The sequence below is a fragment of the Salmo salar genome, chromosome 04 (genome assembly GCF_965601325.2).
Source record: "Salmo salar chromosome 04, fSalSal1, whole genome shotgun sequence".
NCBI classification, from domain to species: Eukaryota; Metazoa; Chordata; class Actinopteri; order Salmoniformes; family Salmonidae; genus Salmo; species Salmo salar.
This window is the reverse complement of record NC_138294.1, coordinates 50,084,582-50,107,391: the sequence shown is the minus strand read 5'-3', so window position 1 is coordinate 50,107,391 and position 22,810 is coordinate 50,084,582. Positions and strand designations below refer to the sequence as shown.

At 41.0% G+C, this 22,810-nt stretch overlaps 2 protein-coding genes and 1 non-coding gene across 3 annotated transcripts; 2 read left to right on the top strand and 1 right to left on the bottom strand.

The window, feature by feature from the left end:
• The first annotated feature begins 2,896 nt into the window (after nt 1–2,896).
• On the top strand, nt 2,897–7,409 carry LOC106603211 (nucleophosmin). The gene is made up of 11 exons (XM_014196564.3): nt 2,897–3,057; nt 4,287–4,366; nt 4,473–4,592; nt 4,698–4,791; nt 5,000–5,106; nt 5,381–5,427; nt 5,508–5,559; nt 5,646–5,726; nt 5,937–6,083; nt 6,256–6,330; nt 6,587–7,409. The coding sequence occupies exons 1-11, from the start codon at nt 3,009–3,011 to the stop codon at nt 6,635–6,637; spliced, it is 903 nt and encodes a 300-aa protein (XP_014052039.1). The 5' UTR covers nt 2,897–3,008; the 3' UTR covers nt 6,638–7,409.
• LOC123742590 (small nucleolar RNA SNORD61) lies at nt 6,442–6,512 on the top strand. Its single transcript, XR_006769744.1, has one exon. It is a non-coding gene; the product is annotated as a small nucleolar RNA SNORD61 (small nucleolar RNA).
• Nucleotides 7,410–10,193: 2,784 nt separating the features above from the next.
• LOC106603212 (T-cell leukemia homeobox protein 3) lies at nt 10,194–17,772 on the bottom strand. Its single transcript, XM_014196565.3, has 3 exons — nt 17,194–17,772; nt 14,703–14,940; nt 10,194–10,689 (listed from the first exon to the last, which is right to left on the bottom strand). The coding sequence occupies exons 1-3, from the start codon at nt 17,633–17,635 to the stop codon at nt 10,476–10,478; spliced, it is 894 nt and encodes a 297-aa protein (XP_014052040.1). The 5' UTR covers nt 17,636–17,772; the 3' UTR covers nt 10,194–10,475.
• Between the last annotated feature and the right edge of the window lie 5,038 nt (nt 17,773–22,810).

Sequence of the window (22,810 nt, the reverse complement as noted above, 5' to 3'; positions counted from 1 at the left end):
CGAACGACGAACACTTCCAGCTGACTGAGGAAATGTGCTTCTGTCGACTTCTTACATTCGGCTATTGTTTACATATTGTCCATCACGTGCAATGTCAAGACATTGAAAATACAAGCGACAGAACCTGTGGATACCCTATCTACACGTAGTACCGCCAAAAAGGACGAACAGCATGTACAACTGGTAAAGTAACCTCATATCATTTTATTAAACATTCTGAATTTTAGAGAATATTGCAGATTTTTTTTTACAGCGACTTCTTTCAGACTGATATCATGGAGTAACCATGGTAACAGTGTGACGTTTAGGCAACCCACTAGCCAAGCTAACTAACTGGCAAACGTTGGACACTACTGAAAGCTAGCAGGTGATCTCGTCAACTGTTTAGACAAAGAACCAAAGATAAACAAATTAGTTAGTTGTTAATGTAGAACTGCTCAGTTTTAAAATCCTGAAGTGGTGATCTGCCTAGCCAGCTAATGAAAAATGTTGCAAATCATATTTTTCAATATGTAATTTGTTTGCAGGGCGAAGCACTCTTTCCCGACTAGTGTGGAGGAAAGAAATTGGTGTGTTATCTGATTTTAAAAAGTTAGAAATTCAGCTAGCTATTTTCTGTTCCATTTAGGCTTGCTTGCAAGCAATGCCTGGTTTTCAAACCATGCAACAGCTTGTTAGCCACTCCCAATGCTTTGGGGCTGTGCTTTGTCTCTTGAGTGTTCTGACTTCTGAGAAATGGTTTACCATTTTATTGTCGCTAGAACTCACTACTGTCAATTTGGGGTGAAGTAGCTAGCTAGCTAACCAACAACAACAGGAATGCCACACTCAGCCTTCAAAGTTCCTTTTTAAAATATTTTTTTTATTTAACCTTTATTTAACTAGGCAAGTCAGTTAAGAACAAAGCCTTTAGCAGCACTGCAGTCAAGTAAACAAACTCACAAATTGCTTCCTTATGTCTAAAATAGCTGGACAACCCATCATTGTTACATTGACTACTATGTCAGACAACAAAGACTATAACTATTATTACAGACAAAACTAAATACTACAGCTAGTGTGCCATTATTGATTGCACACCCCCTGTTAACCTACAACCAAGCTTACCTTGTTATAGGCTGAGCTGGGGCTAAGTGCTAGCAACCTCTGGACCTGAAGATCGTCCCTCCGTGAAGACTCATACATTGTTGGATACTTTTCTTTTATTTTGCATTTGTATAATTGTTTCTTCCTAAGTCAGAGAACAATTAGGGGCTGGTGTGTAGGAGCCATTTTGGCCTGTTTATGAGTTGTATGTATATGTTGTATTTCAAGGGTTATTTTGACCTGTTTTGTACACTAGAGGAAAGGGTTATCACAATTCACAACATATGTTGGGGTCACTGGTCTCATGTGTGTATATAGGTAGCACAGGTGACCAGGAAGAGTTATCACAGGCGAGGAGAGCACATACAGTTGTTACTGTATCACATATATAGCTTATAGAACACTTCTCTCTGCACCTTTTGTATAGGAATATGTGTTTTGGAGCTATTTATATACGCAATAAATGGGAACTTCACCCCAAAAGAGTAACGTTAGGAAAGCTGTTTGTGGACGCATTATGGACCGCTCTCCTATGCCAGTGGCAGTTCATAGGGAATCGCCACTACAACACCTAATATCATGACTCAAAGTGCATAAGAAAGGTTTGCTGAAAGAGTTTCTCTTGCGAAGCAAAGACCTTTGAGCAGATTGTTGTATTGTACTCTAGGGTTTTTTTCTGGACCACACTATTGTTTTACAGCTTCAGCGACCTGTGTCTGCCTTAAATTATGCAGAATCTTAAAGGGTGGCTGAACTTCCGGATTTGCCCTTGTTTTAGATTTGGTTCATTAAGAAACACTCGCGGCCATGAGTGAATTCAAAAGTGAATTCATTTCAGGGTGTAGTTTGACGTGGGTGTTCGCAGTTGGAAAGAGTTAGACAAATTATTTGGCCAATTAGCTTCAGCTGTGCATCACGTGACACAAAGTATATCCCAATGAATGGAATGGAGAATTTTTTTTATTCTGTAAAGCACAGAATTGTTTTTATTTAGTTAACCATTATTTTACCAGGTAAGTTGACTGAGAACACGTTCTCATTTACAGCAACAAGCTGGGGAATAGTTACAGGGGAGAGGAGGGGGGGATGAATGAACCAATTGTAAACTGGGGATGATTAGGGGACCATGATGGTATGGGGCCAGATTGGGAATTTAGCCAGGACACTGGGGTTGACACCCCTACTCTTACAATTAGTGCAATGGGATCTTTAGTGACCACAGAGAGTCGGGACACCTGTTTAACATCCAATCCAAAAGTCTGCACCCTAGACAGGGCAATGTCCCCAATCATAGCCCTGGGGCATTGGGATATTTTTTAAGACTAGAGGAAAGGGTGCCCTCCAACAACACTTCCAGGAGCATTTGGTCTCCCATCCAGGGACCAACCAGGACCAAACCTGCTTAGCTTCGGAAGCAAGCCATTTGCTCACACTGTTCGGCATTAGTTCAAATTGTAGTTTTATTTATGAGCTATGTTGAATATATTTACAGATCATGGATTTATGTGACTTATGGTGAATTTTTGTATTTATTTAACTAGGCAAGTCAGTTAAGAACAAATTCTTATAAAAAATGACTGCCAAACTCTAACCTGGACGACGCTGGGCCAATTTGTTCGCCGCCCCATGGGCCTCCAAATCACGACCAGTTGTGATACAGCCTGGAATCGAACCAGGGTCTGTAGTGACCTCTAGCACTGATACATCCATATTTCCCCGTGTTCTTTTTTCTGCGTTGAAGTTCCCCAGTTTTTCACCCCACATAGTAGGTGGCAGCATGCACCTCTGTGTGTTTGCGGAATGCCATAATACAATAGAAGAAGAAAGAAGGCGTGGCGATTGAGCCCGGGTCTTGTGTCTGCGTAGTGAGAGGGCCTGTCAGTTTTTCATTATCTTCGAAGTGCCCTGTCTCAGCAAAGAAAATGAACGGTCTGGACGAGGAACAAATGGGACCACAGACCTTTCTCTATGGTGAGATACTCTATTTGAACTAACAATAGTTTTTCGGGAGAACTTTATTTTAATGAACATATCAGTAAGCTAGCTACTGTATCGAGAAAAAAAAAATGCTGTTCATCAGACACAAGCAACACGAGGTACAGCAAGCTAATAGTAGCACAATTAGGAAACTTTACCAGTAACGTTAGTTGTAGCTCCAATGGGGGACATATCGGAGTTTCATCAACGTATGGTCTAAATACCATTGCATTACACTATTTGGTAATGGAACTTGCATACCCAGTTATCAACTCTGTAGTTTATCCACGAGATCTCAACTTAGCTAACGTTAGCCAGCTAGCCGATAGTTAGCACATGTGAGCTAATTTTAGTTGGCTAGCCATCCTAGCTAGCTAGTCAAGCATCTTGAGACCAAATTTGTTGAGTTATGTTTTGAGGGTCTTGGTGTCCCGGTTGATTTGTATGTGTTGTGTTAACGTTAACTGGGCCAGACTTATTTGTGACGGACATTAGCTTCTCACTGGCTAGGTACCCCTCCATGCGTATCAAATTTCTCAACACGTGCTTTATTTAAAGATGGCGCACAAGGCCCTCTAGATAATGTCCATGCAGCGCGAAACGAATTTGTGAACATTGGCCAAATTTCTATTGTTGGCTAAAGTTATGTTTATAATTATTCCACTTTATGGAGGTAGTATTTGAAGTGCAATGATCATGGCACGCATTGTCAATGATTTGGGGGTAACCGTTCCAGATTGAAATTGATTGGACAAACATTTTTTTAAATAAAACGTGGCACATGTCTTTGTAAATTGTGTAGTTAAGCGACCCAAAAAATTGTTGCTTAATGGCCTGTCTACCTACCTAGTTGGCTAGCTAGTTTCATTGACATGGTGAGGGTGCACGTGCGCATTCAACCACGTGGGTTGGTGGCCCACGTTTGCCTCACCTCAGTCTACCTTTTAAGGATATGTCCAGGGTAGACGACCTTATTCCACCAGGACCGATTTGGGTGCAGGCTTTTTCTCCAGCCAAAGAAGAAATAAAACGGATTTAATAAAATATTAGTGTTCTATTTAGTCTTTTTGTATCAGCTATTTAACTGTCTTAAACAAGGCCTGAAACCACACTATGGCATCCCACATGTTGCACACCCCAACGTTGGATCCCTTTGCTGATAGCACTGCATCATTTTCTCTTACATAATTTACCCTTTTTTAATTTACTATTTTTCTCAACAGGTTGCGAGTTGAAATCTGGGAAGGATGTTGTCTTCAACCCAGAAGAGGATGACTTTGAGCACCAGCTAGACTTAAGGATGGTGAGTGTTACAGCTGTCTTTCTGCAGAATAAAATATACATCTGTTTTTCCTCATAGGAATGAGAAACAATTTCTAAACTTGGTGTCTCTTGTCGATTGCTCTTAGTTGTGTGTGGACCTCAGCACCAAGGATGAGCTGCACATCGTGGAGGTGGAAGGACAGGACACGGAGGGTCAGAAGGTTAAAGCTGTGCTGGCTTCGCTCAAACCCTCCACCCTGCCAAGTGTGAGTAGTCAAACCTAGAGTATCATCAATACTGCTGTGCCATCCCTGAGTGAGGGATTGTGGTTGTATGGCCTGTGTAGTGTTCATGTTAATTGTGTCTTGCAGGTGTGTCTTGGTGGGTTCGCAATCACACCCCCAGCAGTTTTCCGTCTCAAGGCTGGTTCCGGGCCAATCCACATCAGTGGCCAGCATCTTGTCAGTGAGTATGACTTTGTTATAGGACAGTGTTGTTCCCATGGTTTCTTTGGTGCTGCCATGGCATCCGTTGTCGAAGATGATATTTGTTGAGCTGATTTACTGACGCATTTTCAACACTGCTTACCAAAAGACTGAGACTGAAGATGACTATTCCCTTGTATGGCGAATGTAGCCTATCTACTCAAAGTTAACTGAAACTATTCCACCAGTGATGGGAGGAGACCAGTCTTTTGACGAGGATGAAGATGATGAGGAGGAAGAAGAGGTACAAACGTCCAAAAAAAGGCCTGCATCAGCACCGGCTCTTAAATCTCAGGTTAGTCCCGACTACTGGCCTTAAAGCCAACACACTGGCTGGAAATCACTTGTCAGTGTAAATATCTCCTGCGTTACTGTTGCGTTGGCCTCTAGTCAAAGATGATATTTGTTGAGCTGATGATCCACTGAAGCATTTTCAACACTGCTTACCAAAAGACTGAGACTGATGTCGGCCACTCCCATTTCTTAGAATGTTCCCAGTCTTTGCTCTTGCTACACACATCCTCACCTCCATGCACCTAACCATGTCCTTCCCTTTCTCCCCTTCACAGAAAAAGATGAAGATGGACGTTGGCGACGAGGATGATGACGATGAGGAGTAAGTCTGTTTGACTAAAGCGCCTGCTCCTCGCTGAGGTTTTATAAAGAGTTGAGTTGTAACATGTGACTCCTCTTTAGGGATGATGATGACGAGGATGAAGAGAGTGAGGCTGAAGAATCTCCTGTTAAGGTGAGTGTATTTTATTTAAGCCTATGCTCATTCTGCCCTCGAGAAAGCATAGAAAATGTCACAAGAAACCTTGCTGTTTTTATCAGGCTAAGAAGACTCCGTCCAAACCTCAGACTCCTGCCCACAATGGAAAGGGCTCTAAAGCCAACACACCAGCCGGAAAACAGGTTAGTCCTCTTACACATGTTTTGCCCTACTATAACATGGCATCTAGTCGAAGATGATATTTGTTGAGCTGATGATCTACTGATGCGTTTTCAACACTGCTTACCAAAAGACTGAGACTAAAGATGGCCACTTCTGTTTCTGAGAGCATTATTGTAGTGCTGCATGTTAGTCATGTTACATGTCTTTAACAATTTGTCTGGTTTTCACAGGCAAAGACCCCTGACAACAAGGGCAAGGGTGGACAAACTCCTAAAAATGGACAGACCCCCAAAGTAACTGCCAAAACTCCCCAGACCCCCAAACCAGGTCTCAACATCTCTGAGCTCAAGGCCAAGATGATGGTGACTGTGGAGAAGGTTGGTGTCTGTTGGATTATAAAACACTTCATGTGTATGATATAATCTGGAAATACACAGGCCTTCTAACATTGATTAGCTGATCTTATCTGATGTATGCTAAAGAACTGTTAACCGAAAGACTAGGGACACTTCTGAATATCTAGACTAATGTAATGTCTTGCTATTTCAGGGAGGGAAGTTGCCTAAACTCCAGCCCAAGTTTGAGAGCTTTGTGAAGAACAGCTTCAAAGTCACAGAAACCAAGGTATGTTAATGCTGCTCTGGGACATCATGTTTGTGAAGAACACAGTTTAAATTGAATGTTTGGGAAATGAATGACCGTAGTGCTGTCAGGGAATCGAAACACCACTAAAGAGCAATGAAGACTATTTTGGTTTTGATCAGCAATGAGGAAAATCACCAATACCTCTAAGAAGTTCTGAGCTCTCATCAATGACATGTTTTCTGACAGTTACAGTTATGATTATGCTTCAGTAAATATTCCCCCCAATCTTTTTCAGACCATAGAGGAACTGTGGAAGTGGAGACAAACTGTTGAAGACAGCAAATAACTTTTTTCTTAAACTTTTTTTTTAATTTGATTACTTCAGCCATTTCATCAATCCCCTGCCTGCCTACTCTGCCCTCTCTTGGCCCTTCCCATGTTTGAATCAATGCCTTGTGCTGTTACTCTAAACTGCTGCAGCATTTCATGTCCAGTGCCCAGCTAGTGTGGAGCTAATAAGACTTGAGCCCCATCACCCCTGGCCCTTCCAGCATCACCCTCTCCCAGAGGATGGGATGGGTGGTACTATTCCAACTTTCATGTGGACGGACCTGGGGAAACCCATTTTGAACTTTGCATTTTGTAAATGTGTAAATTAAACCCTTTTTACTGTGTTGTACGTGGCATTCTGAAGTCCGGTCAGTTTGTCAGAACTGTCCCTCTGGCATTTTGGAAGATATCTGTTCATGTTTGTTTCATTTTGAATTATTTAAATGATGGGTAAAGTGAAATGACAAGTGGTCTCTTCCATAAGCTGTTGAGTTTGTCGACGCTTGTCCTTCCCGTCCAGATGGTAGGCTCTTTAAGGTCTGAGACATTAACTTTTGGCCAAGCGTTGTATTGAACGGTTTTGAGAAATTCTCAATAGTTTATATTTTTTGCAGTAAGGGTAGAGTGAAGCAGCTAGTTCCCTGTTGACATGAATGTCATTTGAAAGTAAAAAATATTCTATTAAACATGCATGTCATTTCTGTTTTAATTGTTATACATGAAGTATATGAGCAGTTCTCCATCCACAGAAATATTCTGATCCACAATTAAAGTGCTGGGGAAGATTGGCTTTTGGCTTTGTTATTGATGGTTGACTAGATAGAATTTCAGTGTGAAGCCTTTGATGAAATCCTCTAAATGAGCCTCTGCAGGACATTTAATCTCGTAATATAGGCGCAGAAGTATGAACTACAATATTACATAAAACATGCATTTCTGAAGGAATTTTGCGGATAAACTATTGGCCTACTCTGATAAATAGGCCCGAACATGAAATAAACCTAGATGTCTGGCAGACATCTGCTTTGCGTTTGGCACACCACCGTGAACTGAGACGGCACTGTTACTCCTTCCTTGGGCAGACCTGTCCATTGTTGACAATTCGATAACGCTACAATGCAGAGAACTGCACTGTTAAGGGCTTGTAGTGAGCATTTCGCGGTAAGGTCTACACTTGTTTGGCGCATGTGACGATTGAAGTTTGCTTTGATTCACAGAAATGCAATCTGTATATTTTCACGTCTCGGGCTGCGCTCTGTTGATATACCTGGCTCCTACCAGGTGACATGAAACGGTGAGTGTCCATACCTTGCCCTCTCGCTGACTACTGGTGTCCACTAGGCTCTCTTGTTCTTGCTATATACATGTTTTCTCATCTTGAGGTTCACTTAAGAAAAGTTACTATAAAATTGAGTGGGTTGACTTTCATCTTAAATTAGCCATTAACAACCCCCCTCCCCCTACTGACAGGTAATGGAAGCTTGTGTGCAGCAGAGAGGGGAAATTGAAGACGAGCATGACCCTATTGGAGCATTTCTAACCTATTGATCTATCGTAACGGGGTCGATGTGTTATGCTATCCAACTGTTAAATGTTTTATCAACATTTACACAAAATGTCTGGGACATAATTTCATGGAATGACACCTTAAAGTATGGTTTTAGCCCTGTTCAAAGTATCTGACAGGGAGACCCATTCTCCACTGCCTCACTCTGACAAATACAAGACACCAGCCAGTAACCCAACTACCACTATGCATCTTCTGTATTGCTTTGGTCCCAAATAAGGTTGACAGACTCATTCAATAGGTTTGGAATGTCACACAATCTCATTCCCCTATGAGTCACTATAGACTGGCCAGCAGAGGGGGCTGGTGTATAAGTAAGCCCTTTGATGACAGCCTTGGTTGTGTTGCATCCCTGAGGGGTGATCTCATCTCATCCTCCCCCCCAGATCTGGAGCAGGTCCAGGAGGTCAGAAGACTTCCTGTATCAATTATCCTGAGCAGAGAGGCTTTATTAATGGCTGCTCTCCCTAATGGCCTCTCAGACTATCAGGAAGAGGGTTCGTCCTCTTGCACCATCACGTCTGCTCAGCTCTAGTGTGTATGAGTATGAATAGGCCTATCTAAATAGCTATTGGGGATTCTGCAGCTTTATATGGGGATGCTGAGATATCTTTTGTGATGTCCCATTTTTCACCACATTCATAATGGACACAGCACTGAGACCTATCAATCTCCCCCCAGGTCAGCTGAATGTGAGTCAACAGCACTCAGTAGGGAGGGAGTGGGGGGGGGGGGGTTTAATGGGGAGAGCCTTTTTATGGTCTCTGTGGATCTCCCCCTGTAAGTGCCTTAGATCTGTCGTAGGCTAAATCCTCCCTGGTCAATGTGTTTGTGTGCGAGAGAACGTTAGTGGTATCGATCTTTCTGCTGCTGTTTTTGTTTGCATTGTATTTGAGCGTAATGAGCATGTTCTGCAGACATTCCACTTTATATGTAAACAACAACATAGCTACGGAGACCAACAGAAGGGCATTGAAAAATAAAGAGTGATTCAAAGCTAAAACAAGAGAATGCTTTTTTTTATTATTAGGTTTTGTTTAGTTATTTACATATTTATCAAATACAAAGTATGATACATGGGGAGAGATGCTGTTATCATCCATCTGTTACACTGCCTCAAATATTCTCAGATGACTCATACAACAAAGTCTTTTACACCACATTTGAACTAAGTCAACCAGACTCTCCACCTCTCAGGTCTGATACACCACCCTCATGCACCACACTTCCCAGTGAATGGGTCCAGCCTGGCATGAATAAAACAACACTATAAATAATTAGCTTCCTCTTTTACTGGATTGCTTCTTGTCCCACTGGCAAATGTTATTATTCTAAAATAGCCCTTGAGCTGTGTGTTAACCCTTCAATGAGTTAGATATATATAGAAATAAAAAGTTGATGTCTTGCTAGTGTTCCGGGTGGATGCTGTTCAAAGAGGTAGCAGGTATCTGGGTTGTCCAGACATCACTAAACACTTGCCCAATAGAACAGTAAGCAGTTGATTCTACAATATCTCACTTGTGGCTATCTGGTTTTATAGTTTGCCTTCTTATTCAAATGTAATTATTCAGCCTAATTGAGCTTCAGAGTGTAATAGATTGGAATCAAAGCATGTAATACATTCAGTGGCTTTTTAGGATCAGTGTTGCCTAAGTCCGTCTCCACCCAGTACAAAAATCCTGCTAACTAGCAGTCTAAAGAGGAAACAATTAGATGGAATTCAAGATGGAAAATGAGAGGATGATGAGATTGATTCCATGCAACAACAACGTTTTATATATTCTCTGAACATTAGTGTATTATCTCTCTCTGTTTCCCATCCATTTTCTCATCCTTTGCAGACCGGTCGGCTCTGAGATGCAGGGGCACAGAGCTGATAGTGTAACTGTAGTGGTGAAGGAACAGATGGGACGTGGGAGAAACAGATGAGCCAATCTGTGCTGTGTCAGTCAGTCAATATGTCCGTATGGAATTATAGGGCTGGCTCAGTGACGTGTGTCACGTACATCGCCACAGCTCATAGGCTACCACCCAGGATGTGTCTGACACAAAGGACCCAGCAAACATTCTGCATGTCCAGATCATATCAGGGTACTTAGGAACTGGAGTTTTTGTTTAATCTTCAGACTCCCTCGGACACAATTTGGCTATGTTCTGGAAAGACAATAATAAATCATTCAATTCAATTTGCTCACCGATCACCTTTGTGCAGTTTCTTAGATATCAGTCAGTAAGCATTTTGGCCAGTCCGAGTGTGTAATGTCCAGAGGGACCAACCCTGTCCCGGTCACACTAGAGCGGGGACACGGCCCATCTTTGCTGCTTCCTCAGAGGCCCACGGCTGCAGGTTCTGCAGGGCGAACAGGGAGGAGTTGTGGATGCAGAGTGGATCGGACGGAACCGAGTCACTCAAGGACTTCTGGAAGGCATCATGCTGCAGCTGGATCATCAGCCGATTGGCCTGCTGACGCTCCGCCTCCCTCTCCTCAGCTGTCTGTCGCCTGGCAACGAAGACAGGGCGGGTAGGGAGAGGACAGGGACAGAACAGACATAGACAGGACACTTATTAAGATTCACTGTTAGAGGAATTGGTTACACAGACAGAAAAAGTGACGCGCCCAGAGACATCAAGGCCAACATTAGAACAGGGATACTGACGACGACCACCTGTCAGCAGCTATCACATGGTTGATTCAGTAGAGCAGGAGAGACATCACACTGGCATGAGCCATAATGACTCATGGGAGAGACCAGAGAGGACACTGACCTGTGTTGCCAAACAGAACATGATTGCACATTATTGCACTCAAGATGGAGCAACTCTTGCAGATAATCTTGCAGATAATATAGATAACAGAACCTTCTGTGTATGTTTTATATTTTGTAGAAACCACTATAAGAAATTTTATTATTATTATTATTCGTTCTAAAAATAGTAACGTATTGATTATTTGCAAACGTATCAAATTGGTAATTTATTATTCGTTGTTTGACCTTTGACGTTTTCCAGCGGCAACCTGTGCAGTAGCTAGACTAGATGACAAAATCATCACGTAAGCAAATTTTTCTGGAAATATAAAACAGTTCAGTGTATTTCAGTGACATTAATCGAGCACCAAATTGTTTCATAACAGGCTACAATGTTGCATGTATTTACGTTTGATAAATTTGCACTGAGCCTGACATCTGTTTTCGACAGTGTGTAGGCCAAAGCTACTGTGAGCGCAACAGTGTGTCCGCAGCTGATGACCAGGCAAAATAAATTCTTAGCCTATACGGTAGGTTAGGATAGGCTACGTTTCATAATGATATTACCCACTGGCGTATGCCCCCCCCCCCCCCCCCCCCCCCTTTCAAAATACAAAATTATTTCAGCCTCAGTGGAAAATGTGTAGAATAGCATGAGATTAGCTATAAAACTGCACATTTTTCTCTCTGCTCCAAATGATACTGGAATGTAATGGAATTCCAAAGATCTGGAAATCATCATTTGTCCTACCACTTATAAAAGGTGGAGATCCAACTCTTTTAAATAATTATAGGCCAATCTCAAAGCTGTCACCTCTGGCGAAAATGCCTGAAACCCTTGTTAGTGAGCAGCTAAAATAGTTTTTATACTCTATTTTATCAATGTACCAATCGGGCTTCAGGAAGAAGCATAGCACAATTATAGCAGCCATGTAGGTTTTAAATGAAATCACTGAAGCCCTTGACAAAAAACAGCACTGTGTTTCACTTTTTATTGATCTCTCTAAGGCTTTTGATACAGTTGATCATGCTATACTGAGGCAGAGATTGTCGAGCGTAGGTCTTTTGGAGCATGCAGTTGCATGGTTTGCTAACTATCTGTCTGATAGAACTCAGTGCACTCAATTTGATGGGCTCATGTCTGTTAAATTGTCTGTCTGTGATGGTGTGCCCAGGGCTCTGTACTTGGTCCCCTTTTATTCATTATTTGTATAAATAATTTAGACAAAAATGTTGCATAATGCGCAACTTCCTTTTTATGCTGATGATACTGTTATTTATTGTTGTGCCTCATCTCTCACAAAAGCTTTACAGAACTTGCAAACTGCTTTTTATACTGTTCAACATACCTTTTGTCAAATGAAGCTTATCCTCAATACTGACAAAACTAAAGTAACTGTGTTTTATAAAGAAAGAAATAGACCTCTGAACCTTTCACCTATTACTACCTGTCAGGGCAATGAGATTGAGACTGTAACCTCACATAAATATCTTGGAATTTTAATTGATGATGGCTACTCTTTTAAATTGCACATTCAACAAACTTCTAAAAAATTGAAGCTGAAGTTGGGATTTTATTTTAGGAATAAGGCCTGTTTTTCTTTTGAAGCCAGAAAGAGGTTAGTATCAGCTACATTTATGCCTTTACTAGACTATGGGGATATTTTATATATGAATGCTTCCACTCAGTGTTTGAGATCAATTGACACCGTTTACCATGAAGCATTGAGATTTATTTTAAACTACAAAACCTTTACACACCACTGCACTTTATATACAACGATTGGCTTGCCTTCTCTAGTCAATCATTGGCTCAGTCACTGGAATACTTTATTTATAAAGCCATTTTGGGTTTACTACCATTTTATTTGGGCATTTTTATTGTTCAGAAATGTGGTGGGTACTCTCTTCGTTCGCAGGACTTTATCCTGCTAAGTGTTCCAAATGTCCGAACTGAATTTGGTAAAAGGGCTTTTATGTACTCAGCGCAATCGGCTTGGAAAGCCTTACAAAATACTTTTAAACTGGAAGAACATGTCTCGATTGGTGTTTTTAAATCATTGATGAAGGATTTTGAGGCTGATTCCCTGACCTGTCAATGTTTTTAATTTGCTGTTTTGTGATTTTGTTATACTCTTGTGAATTCTATGTTTTTTTTTACTATATTACCTGTAGTTTTTCTACAGGTACTACTAGATTACCTCATTACCTGTAGTTGTCTGTTTGTAATTGTGTAAAGACTTGGTGCTGCCTATCTTGGCCAGAACGCTCTTGAAAAAGACATTTCAAATCTCAATGAGCCCTTCCAGGTTAAATAAAGATTAAATAAATAAAAATAGCAAAATATGTGGATTTGCAGGAAATTATTTAAAAACTGCAGCATTTTCTCTCAGCGTCATGGCAAAATGTGTAAAATAACATGAGATTAGCTATAAAACAAATGTTTCTGTTTGCCCCTTAGCAAAGTGTGTAGAATTTTGGAAAGTTAGCTGTCCCTCCCTTCTCTCAGACCTTGCGGAAACTCAGCTGATATTACCATGTTGTAGGCTAGTTGTACACTTTTTGGCTATATAGCCTATGGTTTTCTTTGTCAAAAAAATGCAGATATGTGTGTCAACATAGCTCACATAGATTTAGCCTAGTCCTACATAATATAAGCTAATTCATTTTTGTTATGAGTGAAATGATAAGCCTACTTCAGTAGGCACATCTTAATACTGAACCAATCCAACACATATGACATTAGAGCCATGCCTTGCAATACTCATAAAGCTAGCTCTTTCAAACTAACTCTCTTAACACTGTTTATTGTATTCAGGTTTATTGCTCCAAGAATGCTCCTTCGTGATATAACATCACCATTTATTTTGTGTCCCTACATTACATTTGATTGTGTGAGTGTGCAAGTGATCCACTTAATACTTTATTGGTTAAGCTATTACATCTGAATGTTTTATCTCCAAAACTGTCAAGCCATATTTTCCATATGTCACAAAATCTTTGATCCAAACACTTTGTCCAATATTAATGATACTCTATAGAGCTGAGTGAACGGGTGTTAGGAAAACCATAATCCATGGACTGTCCCTAGTCTTGTGTCCTGACTGCAGAGCGGAGTGGGCAAACTATGGCCCATAGGCCAGATCCGGCCCACAAGCTCATTCAATCCGGCCCGCTCGAGGTTTGAGTAAAAAAACTGCCGTGTTGTGTTAGAAAAACACTCCCGGCCACTCTTCAACGTCTAAAACTAGATAGAAAGTATGGAGAAATTATAATGGACTTTTATATTATTCTAATGACTGCCCTTTTTCTGGCACCTAAATTGATTTTGACAAACAGTGCGGTCCTCTGTTGAATTTCGAAATTTCAATGTGGCCCTTGAACCCAAAAGTTTGCCCAGCCCTGCTGTAGAGGGTCATGGTTGTGTTTGTGAGGCTGAGCTGTACAGTAGCATAAAGCGGAGTGAATATGCCTGTTAGGTTTTGCGCACCTGAGTTATTGAGTTCCCATTAGCATTGATGCACAATTAGCTTGGGACCTAACACACCTCTATAACATGTATTAGAAGTCAAAGTTACTGCGGATATTGTATTCAAGCTATCATTTTTAAAATTGTAAATTAACATCAGAAAGTGGTAACTGATTATATGTTTCTCTGCTGACCACTCTAGAGTAAATGTAGACTAGATCCTCATCTTTCTCCAGAGACACCACTCAGAAAACAACTAATCTTTCCCCTTCTCCCCTCTCCAGCCCAGTGTCTCACCTCCACTTGGTCCTGCGGTTCTGGAACCAGGTCTTGACCTGTGCGTCGGTCATCTTGAGGGTCTTGGCGAGAGCGGCCCGTTCAGCGCTGGCCAGGTACTTCTGCCTATGAAAGCGTTTCTCTAGCTCACAGATCTGCACCCGGGAGAAAGATGTCCGCGGCTTCTTCCTCTTCGGAGGGGTGCGGTTCTGGTAGGGGTGACCAATCCGCCGGGTCACTGTGAATGGTGTCAGTGCAGCTGTGTGTGTGTGTGTGTGTGTGTGTGTGTGTGTGTGTGTGGTGTGTGTGTGTGTGTGTGTGTGTGTGTGTGTGTGTGTGTGTGTGTGTGTGTGTGTGTGTGAGTGGAGGGGGGGGGCGGACATTGGACAAAGAAAGAAAGCAGGTCATGCACAGGTTCACAAGATCTTATGTTGAGTTCAATTTGTTGAAGGACATTGTAGTCCGCATGGAAATCTCTAAATTGATACTATAATCAAAAGAAATGTACATGCTCATTGGTTTGACCTATATACCACCCTTCCCTCTCTCTCACAGAGGTGGAATGTTGGAGTACAGCTGAATATGTTTTATAGGTGTTTTATGGGTCTTTAGAGGCCAATTTTTTTCTTTGAGTAATTGTAATCTAATTCTAATCAACGGAAAATCCAAGTTGAGCATATGTTTAAATTATTCTTATTTATTTTGAAACATGGCAAAATGATCAATTCAGTGTGAGTCCATGGTTAGTTGATTAAAGTACTGCTCAAAAGATCGTTGTATTATATTTCCTCTTACACAGTGGGTTATTGCCTAGTAGTAGCAGACATTGCTGTAGTAGGGCTGTATATTCAGAAAATGAAGACATGTTGACAGTCAATAATGTTGATGATGTCGATGAAAAGAGGTTGAGTGTTTTTTCCCCATTCAATTCTGATGTGGAGAGTTTCTTCCTTTTGTCACAAAACACTGACAGGCCATCATCTATAACCCTTCTGCAATATTAATGAAACTTTACATAGTGCCCCCCAGAAGAAAAACAGAGGTTCTGATACATGTTATAGGGCATCCACTGAGACAGACTGGGAAAAAAATCATTTACGTTACAGATGAAGAGGTTTCCTATTTTACTTTTTTCCCTGAAGTGTCAAATTTACAATTATTTTATTACAACGTGACAATGGCAAACAGTAGGCCTACCATAAGTATTGGCCAATTATATAATTTCTAATTTCTATCAATGTAGGAATAGCTTAGTAACTTTCAAGTATTTTATACTGTTAGTTCATTTAACATTTCCAAGTAAACATTTAGTTTGAATAAATAGAAACAGAAAGGCTTTACCCCTTCTAGTACCCCAAATTATGGTTTAAAAATACTGCAATAACTGTATATGTTCTGTGGAAATAATAATAATAATGATTAATTATAGGCCAAATTTTAGTAATAATAACAATAATAATCATCATCATCATAATACACTTAGCATTATAATATGTCCCGTTTAGCAAGACACACACACACACACACAGGATTCAAAACCCAAGCAAAAACGGTTCCTTGAGTAGTAACAGAATTAGGTCGAGTTGTTAAAGACAAGTGATGTAGCTAATAGCCAACGAAGAAGTCTGAAACACTTGTGCAATGTATCTGAGCACTTTCGATAACAGCACACCCCTCCTATTGATCTAAATCGAAATATTAATTCCACATTTGGATAAAAGGTGTTTCTTTTCATAAACGGTTCTAAATGGATGAAAAGTGAAATAATTATAGTTTAATGGGAGTATACAGTTTTGGTCTTCCGGTGAAATAGGCGTGTGTTTATTTATTACAATAACACGGGTTGCGTTTTTATATTAGTCATATTTTCTTGTCCAATTGTGTGGTAAAATCTGCATGAAAAGTGTGCTTATTGTTATATTGACATAGTTTTAATAGTGCAACTTGCAAAGTAACGTTGTGCCCAACGCATCGCTTTGAGAGAACGAACCTAATTCGGGCAGTATTTCTACCGCATGTTTTAAAGCTTTTTTTATGTTAGTCTTTCTCCTTTGAGCTAGGTTAAACCTTACTTTGAAATATGAGATAATATAGTATAATTAATAATTCAGTGTTTCCTTATTTTGATCTGTTTGCATTTTCTTTGCATGCTATGTTCTTGTTGATGTTATTTCTATCCGTGTTTTCCCTCAATATAAAGCTTTCAGAATTAGGCTACAATTCAAGTTAATCTGGTGAACTGATTCGACTAGTTTTGTATAATTTATTTGTGGACCTGGTCAAATCCATTTAAACTCCATGAGTGAAACGAAAATTCCTCTTTGAAAAATAATAGGCTAAAACTTATGAAAACCCTGAATTTACCGGGGTGAAATGGAAATGACCACAGCCTGGTGATTATCAGGTCTGCTGCAGTACATCCCAACTATGTGATTTTAGGGCCGGTTACCCAGTCCCAGATTAAGCCACCCCTGGACTAAAATAGCCTACACATTGAATGGAGATAGTTTACCTGCAAATCTTTCCTTTGCGAATCTTTGGCTGCTCTCCATCCAGGGGAAGCTGATGCTGCCTATCCCGGGTACCGCGCTGGCTATAGGAGGAGGCACTGCAGCGGCCAGCGGCCTGTGCGCCGGGACTCGTATCACCCCACCTGGGGTGAAAGTCAAGTTCACTCCGTATGCACTTGATTCCTCGTATGATGATGCGATTCCATGGAAAGAACCGGAAAGCGAAGTGAAGGGCGCTGCACTGGCTCCACTTGGACTACCGAGGTGGTAACTTCCTCCACTTGTGAAGTTCCCAGTATCCGAACCACTCCTGGTGGTGTTCTGTGAACCGTCCTGGTCGGTACCACTGAGAATTTGGTCAATGCCGAAACTAATAGGTTCATGCTGGGGAGGTTGTGAGGGCTGATTTACGCCGCTGGGGCTTGAGCTTGGCGCCCGCTCCATTCTTGCTCCCAGAACCTTTCCAGTACCTTTACGCAGTCCTCGGACAGAGCCGATGTTGCAAAAGGTTATGATGTAGCCTACGAGTAAAAATTGGTTATGTTGAGTTAAGCATCCAGCTCTTTCCCGTTTAAAGCTCGTTTTGGATAGTTTGCGTTCTATGGCTTTCTACGGCAGCGAGTTTTCCACCATCCTTCGCGGCTCTGACGGATCCGTCCATTTGCGATTTGCTGATGTTTGGCACACTGACTTTGCAGGGCAATCGCAGTTCGGATCAATTCTATTTTGCCCACTACACCCCCCGAACGCAATATTGTTTCCTCTGCCCCTCCTCCGATTGGTTAGAGTAGCTTTCATGCACCTTATTGGTTGAAGTTTTAACTTTAATTTGCTGAATTGAATGCGAGCTGAGGGAACATTCCAAAGTGACATCATTTCTTAAGAAGCGCTCATTGCGGCGGATTCATTATTATATTGGCTGTAGGCCTATAGTCGACCACCAGTGGTGTGTTTTTATAGTCTATCATAACCACGGCTTATGAAAAACCGAATGCTTTCGGAGATTTAATGACAATGCTTTGATAGGCTTAATGAGTAGCATGCATTCCAAATTTGCGTATTTCTACATCAGTGGCAACCCAATGGGCACAGACAACATTTCAACTTCTAGTTTTGATTTACATTTGGTTGAGTTGTCAACTAACATGAATTCAAAGTGAAATCAACAAAATACGTCAGCATGTCATTGGATTCAGGTCAAAAGTTGGGTGAAAAAAAGACTAAATGTCCTTAAAGATGACTAAGCAGAAATCTCTCCACCATTTCCTTGTTGCTACAATTCTAATAGTTCGCTTAATTTCAGTTTATGTAACTAAACAAGCAAGTATAGTGTAGAGAATAATTATACCATCTAAACCACTGTGAAATATATTTTTCATTAACAAAAATATAGTATTTTCAGCTGTTTGAAGCTGGTATACAAAACCAAAAGTGAAAGATGCAGCATAGAATGAGCAGCATAGAAAGAGTGTATAAAGAACATATCTACCACTTTTTAGACTTGCTTTCAACGAGAATGACAGATCTATAACACATTCTATGCGAATTAGGTTGGTTCACCCAAAAAGTTAAACATTGCAGCTTTAAATTGATGACTTTCACAAATCCAATCAGTTTTCCACTTTGATTCAATGTCATCACATTGCATTTTTTTTTGTTAAACTGACGTGGAAACAACGTTGATTCAACCAGTTTTTGCGCAGTGCAAATGAGGGAACTGAGACTTGCAGAAATCCTCATCAACAGCCACTCATTTGTTGATTGGACACAAACATAGACTTTTCACCGGGGCTGAGGTAAACTTGATTCAAATCAGAGTGGAAGTTCGATGGTTTTCATACAATGAAAATGAACTGATTTGATTTACTGCCCTATTAAAAACCTTAGTCTATATTATTATTGTTATTATTGTTGTTATTATTATCCTATTAGGCTGTTATTAATTATATACATAGCGTAGACTATTGATTCGATGAAGAGCTGAGATGGTCTCACGTGCCTTATACGGTTGAACTGAAGATGGGATATCATAGGCCTATTTTGTAAAAAAAAATATATATATATGTATATGTTTCATTCACTTAAACTGTCGATTCATATCAGTAGCGAATTTGATCTTTGATCTTGGAAGCCAGATTTGTGTAATGCATTACACGTCGGCTATAGCCTAATAGTAGATCAGCTGCTGCTAAATTCTGAACTCCACGCACTCCAACGAAGTGGCGGGTCGTTTCAATGCTAAATATTAGCCTGAAGGGCACGGGCCTATTTGCTATGCTGTGTGCATAAAAGCCATGATTTATTTTTGTTTTCAAAAGGCATGTTTTTCAGATTCAGTGAAAACAACTAGCTTATTAAAAATCACACGCATCGCAACGGTTTATTATGCCAATGTTTCAGGTTAGGATATAGGCTAAAATTAGGCCTGGTATTTGTTCAGTTTGACGAATTGAAGATATTGTCATTGTTAGACCTATTAGTTTGTTATACGAATTCATGAGCTCAAATTCTGTTTTTTAAGATTTTGTGGGGTTACTTTGTGCTGGCGGTCAAGAGTGGCACGGGACACCGTTTATTTATACCGGTGGAAAACAGTTTCCATTCCACGCGCTAACTGAACGGGGAGCGCCAGGACACCGGATCTGCTGACATGGGATCTAAGTGGTTCCTTGTAATCTGCCGCGTAAAAGCGATTATGCTCCTTGGGCCTGGCCACCGCGTTTGATTAGCTTCAGGGGATTCAAGCTGACCGAGGAAAAATCCGTTTACTTTGAAGTAGTTGATATTTTAATAGACCATTAGTGAGTGCTGATGCTAGGAAGCACCATTCCACTGAGACCTGCGCTCAGCCAGTGGCTGAGGACACTTACGTCATCCCATGGCGCTTAGTGGTGGACATGGATAACCCTTCACGGCCAGCCCAGAGCCCTCTCTGACTCTTGCTTAATGTGCATGTTTAAATCATTTCCATCTATTGTGTCCAATGCATATTGCATAAACCCCAATTATTTTAATTGTATTTATTAAAAAACCTAAAATACTGCACTCAGTCGCCTTCCTCATCACCATCCCCATTAGACCTATGGCTACTATTGGGGCATTGACAACGACCAGAAGACATGAAGAAAACTGAAGGACTAGGAAAAAGCATGCCATATTCTGTATACTCGACCGTTGATCTCAAATCCCGGAGTAAAATGTGTCAGTCTGCCTGCACACCGCAGAAGACGCATATGACGCACAATGTAAACCAAATTAAAAGCAGCTCCATTAAAGCCCAGAAAATAATATGGTAGAGAACGACAAGAAAAACAATGGCAAAATATGAAAGGGCATTAAGCTTTAGAGCTTTATATAAAAACGTAGTTAATATTTCATAAGAGGAGACAAGAGTGGCAAAGAAAAAGAACGAGAGACGGTAAACTTTCATTAAGCAGGTTATTTCGCTGGGAGGGAATTTCGGCGTTTTTCTCTTCCATTCCTTTTATTGCAATCATACTGATATCTCTCTCACTCCAACCCCTCCTCATTCAACCCATTTCCCCCTCCCCGTCTCCCTCATTCTGGGCTTTTTTTTTAAACGTAGTAATAAAAATATACTAGATCCTTTTTAAATGCACTATTACTTATCATAGCCTTTTCATATTGTACCATCAGAGGCGTTTTAGAGGCGCTATAAAAGCGCATCATTTATTATTCAAAAGCAGCGTCGTCTTTTTGCATATTGTCTGCTGCGCTTTAGCTGCGAGCCTGCCAGACTTCCCATTACCCATGCATGGCGAAATTGATAAAGGCAGACACACGCAATAAAAACAGCACCAGGGGCGGTCCGGCACGCGCACCCTCATATGCAGATCGCAGTAATTACTCTAGCATCTCGCATGCGTCTCTGTTTTTTTTTTAATCTGTTGTTTTTTGTGGAAGATGGAGGGATTTCATGCTTTCATTTGTTTTTTGGTCAATCCATCGGTTTGAGCACCCATTTCTCAGTGGGTTTCAAAAGTTGTGGAGGGAAAATAACATAGTGTGTCTCACCAGCGCACCCAAGGTTAAACACTTCGGCATGCTGGAGGTATGAGGTAACGTCAATATGTGTTTTAATCATGTAAAGTAATATGTGTTTGCCCTCAACTCCGGGTTACATTACCATCCAACACAATGGCATGCAGTTATGTAATATGGAGTCCACTGGCACAGTAATAAACCTAAAAAAGCTCAGTGTGGTGTTTGTGTGAATATTATTGCCTTTCTTACCACAGCTTGTGTTAGCTTGTCCCATTGGTGGCCAGTGTCAATAGTACAATATTGATAATTGTACAGAAGAGGTACGTGTAGAAATAGATTGAACAAAGCTCTACTTTCCTTGCAGTCACCAGATGAAAAAGGACATAGAGAACTGATTAGATTGAACGTTGCTGCATTTGAGGACCAGGTCGCTCTGGATAAGAGCCTAAAATGTCAAATGTAAATCTAATGAATGAAAGTTTGTGTTAATGAACTACAATTAGCTGCACACACGCGCACACACGCACACGAGCACGAGCACATGCACACACACGCACACTCCATCCTCCCCCACTCGCCCTTCCTGAGGTCATCAATCCCAAGGAGGTTTTCTCTATGGCCATCAGCCTGGAAGTAGCTGCTGCTGCACACTTTCCATTACCTACACGTATGCCAATGGACTCCCTCAGAGTACTCACAGCTGCACAGACATTAGCAGAAAATAGACACACACACACACACACACACACACACACACACACACACACACACACACACACACACACACACACACACACACACACACACACACACACACACACACACACACACACACACACACACCGACACACATGTACGCACGCACACACACACACACACACACACACACACACACAAATGCACTTACATACCGACACACACACACGCACGCATACACACCACACACACACACACACACACACATGTACGCACGCACGCATACACACACACACAGAAATGCACTTTCATACCGACGCACGCACACACACACACACACACACACACACACACACACACACACACACACACACACACACACACACTTGTTCAAACAGCATCTGCTCTTAAAACAAGGCCTCCATTACTTATTAATGGCCTACAAATGACATGCAACCAGACCCACTCACACAATTTAAAGCCAAAACAAACACATTCACAGCATCAATTGTCCTCCAGTTTTATTAATTGATTCATATTTACTGTAGTCTGCAAAAAAAAGTAATTTATAGTGTTTTTCAATTCTAATCGTATGTGCATCTGCCTCTGAGATTCTGAGAGTAAAACAAATCTAAGTGCCCTATTTACAGAGGGGTTTGGAGGGTAATATGACACCTCAAGGATATGTAGGACCTCAGAAATGTTCACACCAATCCTAGAATCTTCGGGAAAAATGAATAGCAGGCCTACACTGGTCATACATTCAACTGTATACATGTCTCCAATGTATATGCACTTCTATTAGTTATAGCTAGCAAAAATGCTTTAATTTTTGTTTTGAAACATTCATTTACTAATTGTATCATCAATAAAATATAATCGAAATACAATGGCTGTAAAGCATAAGGGAAGGATTTC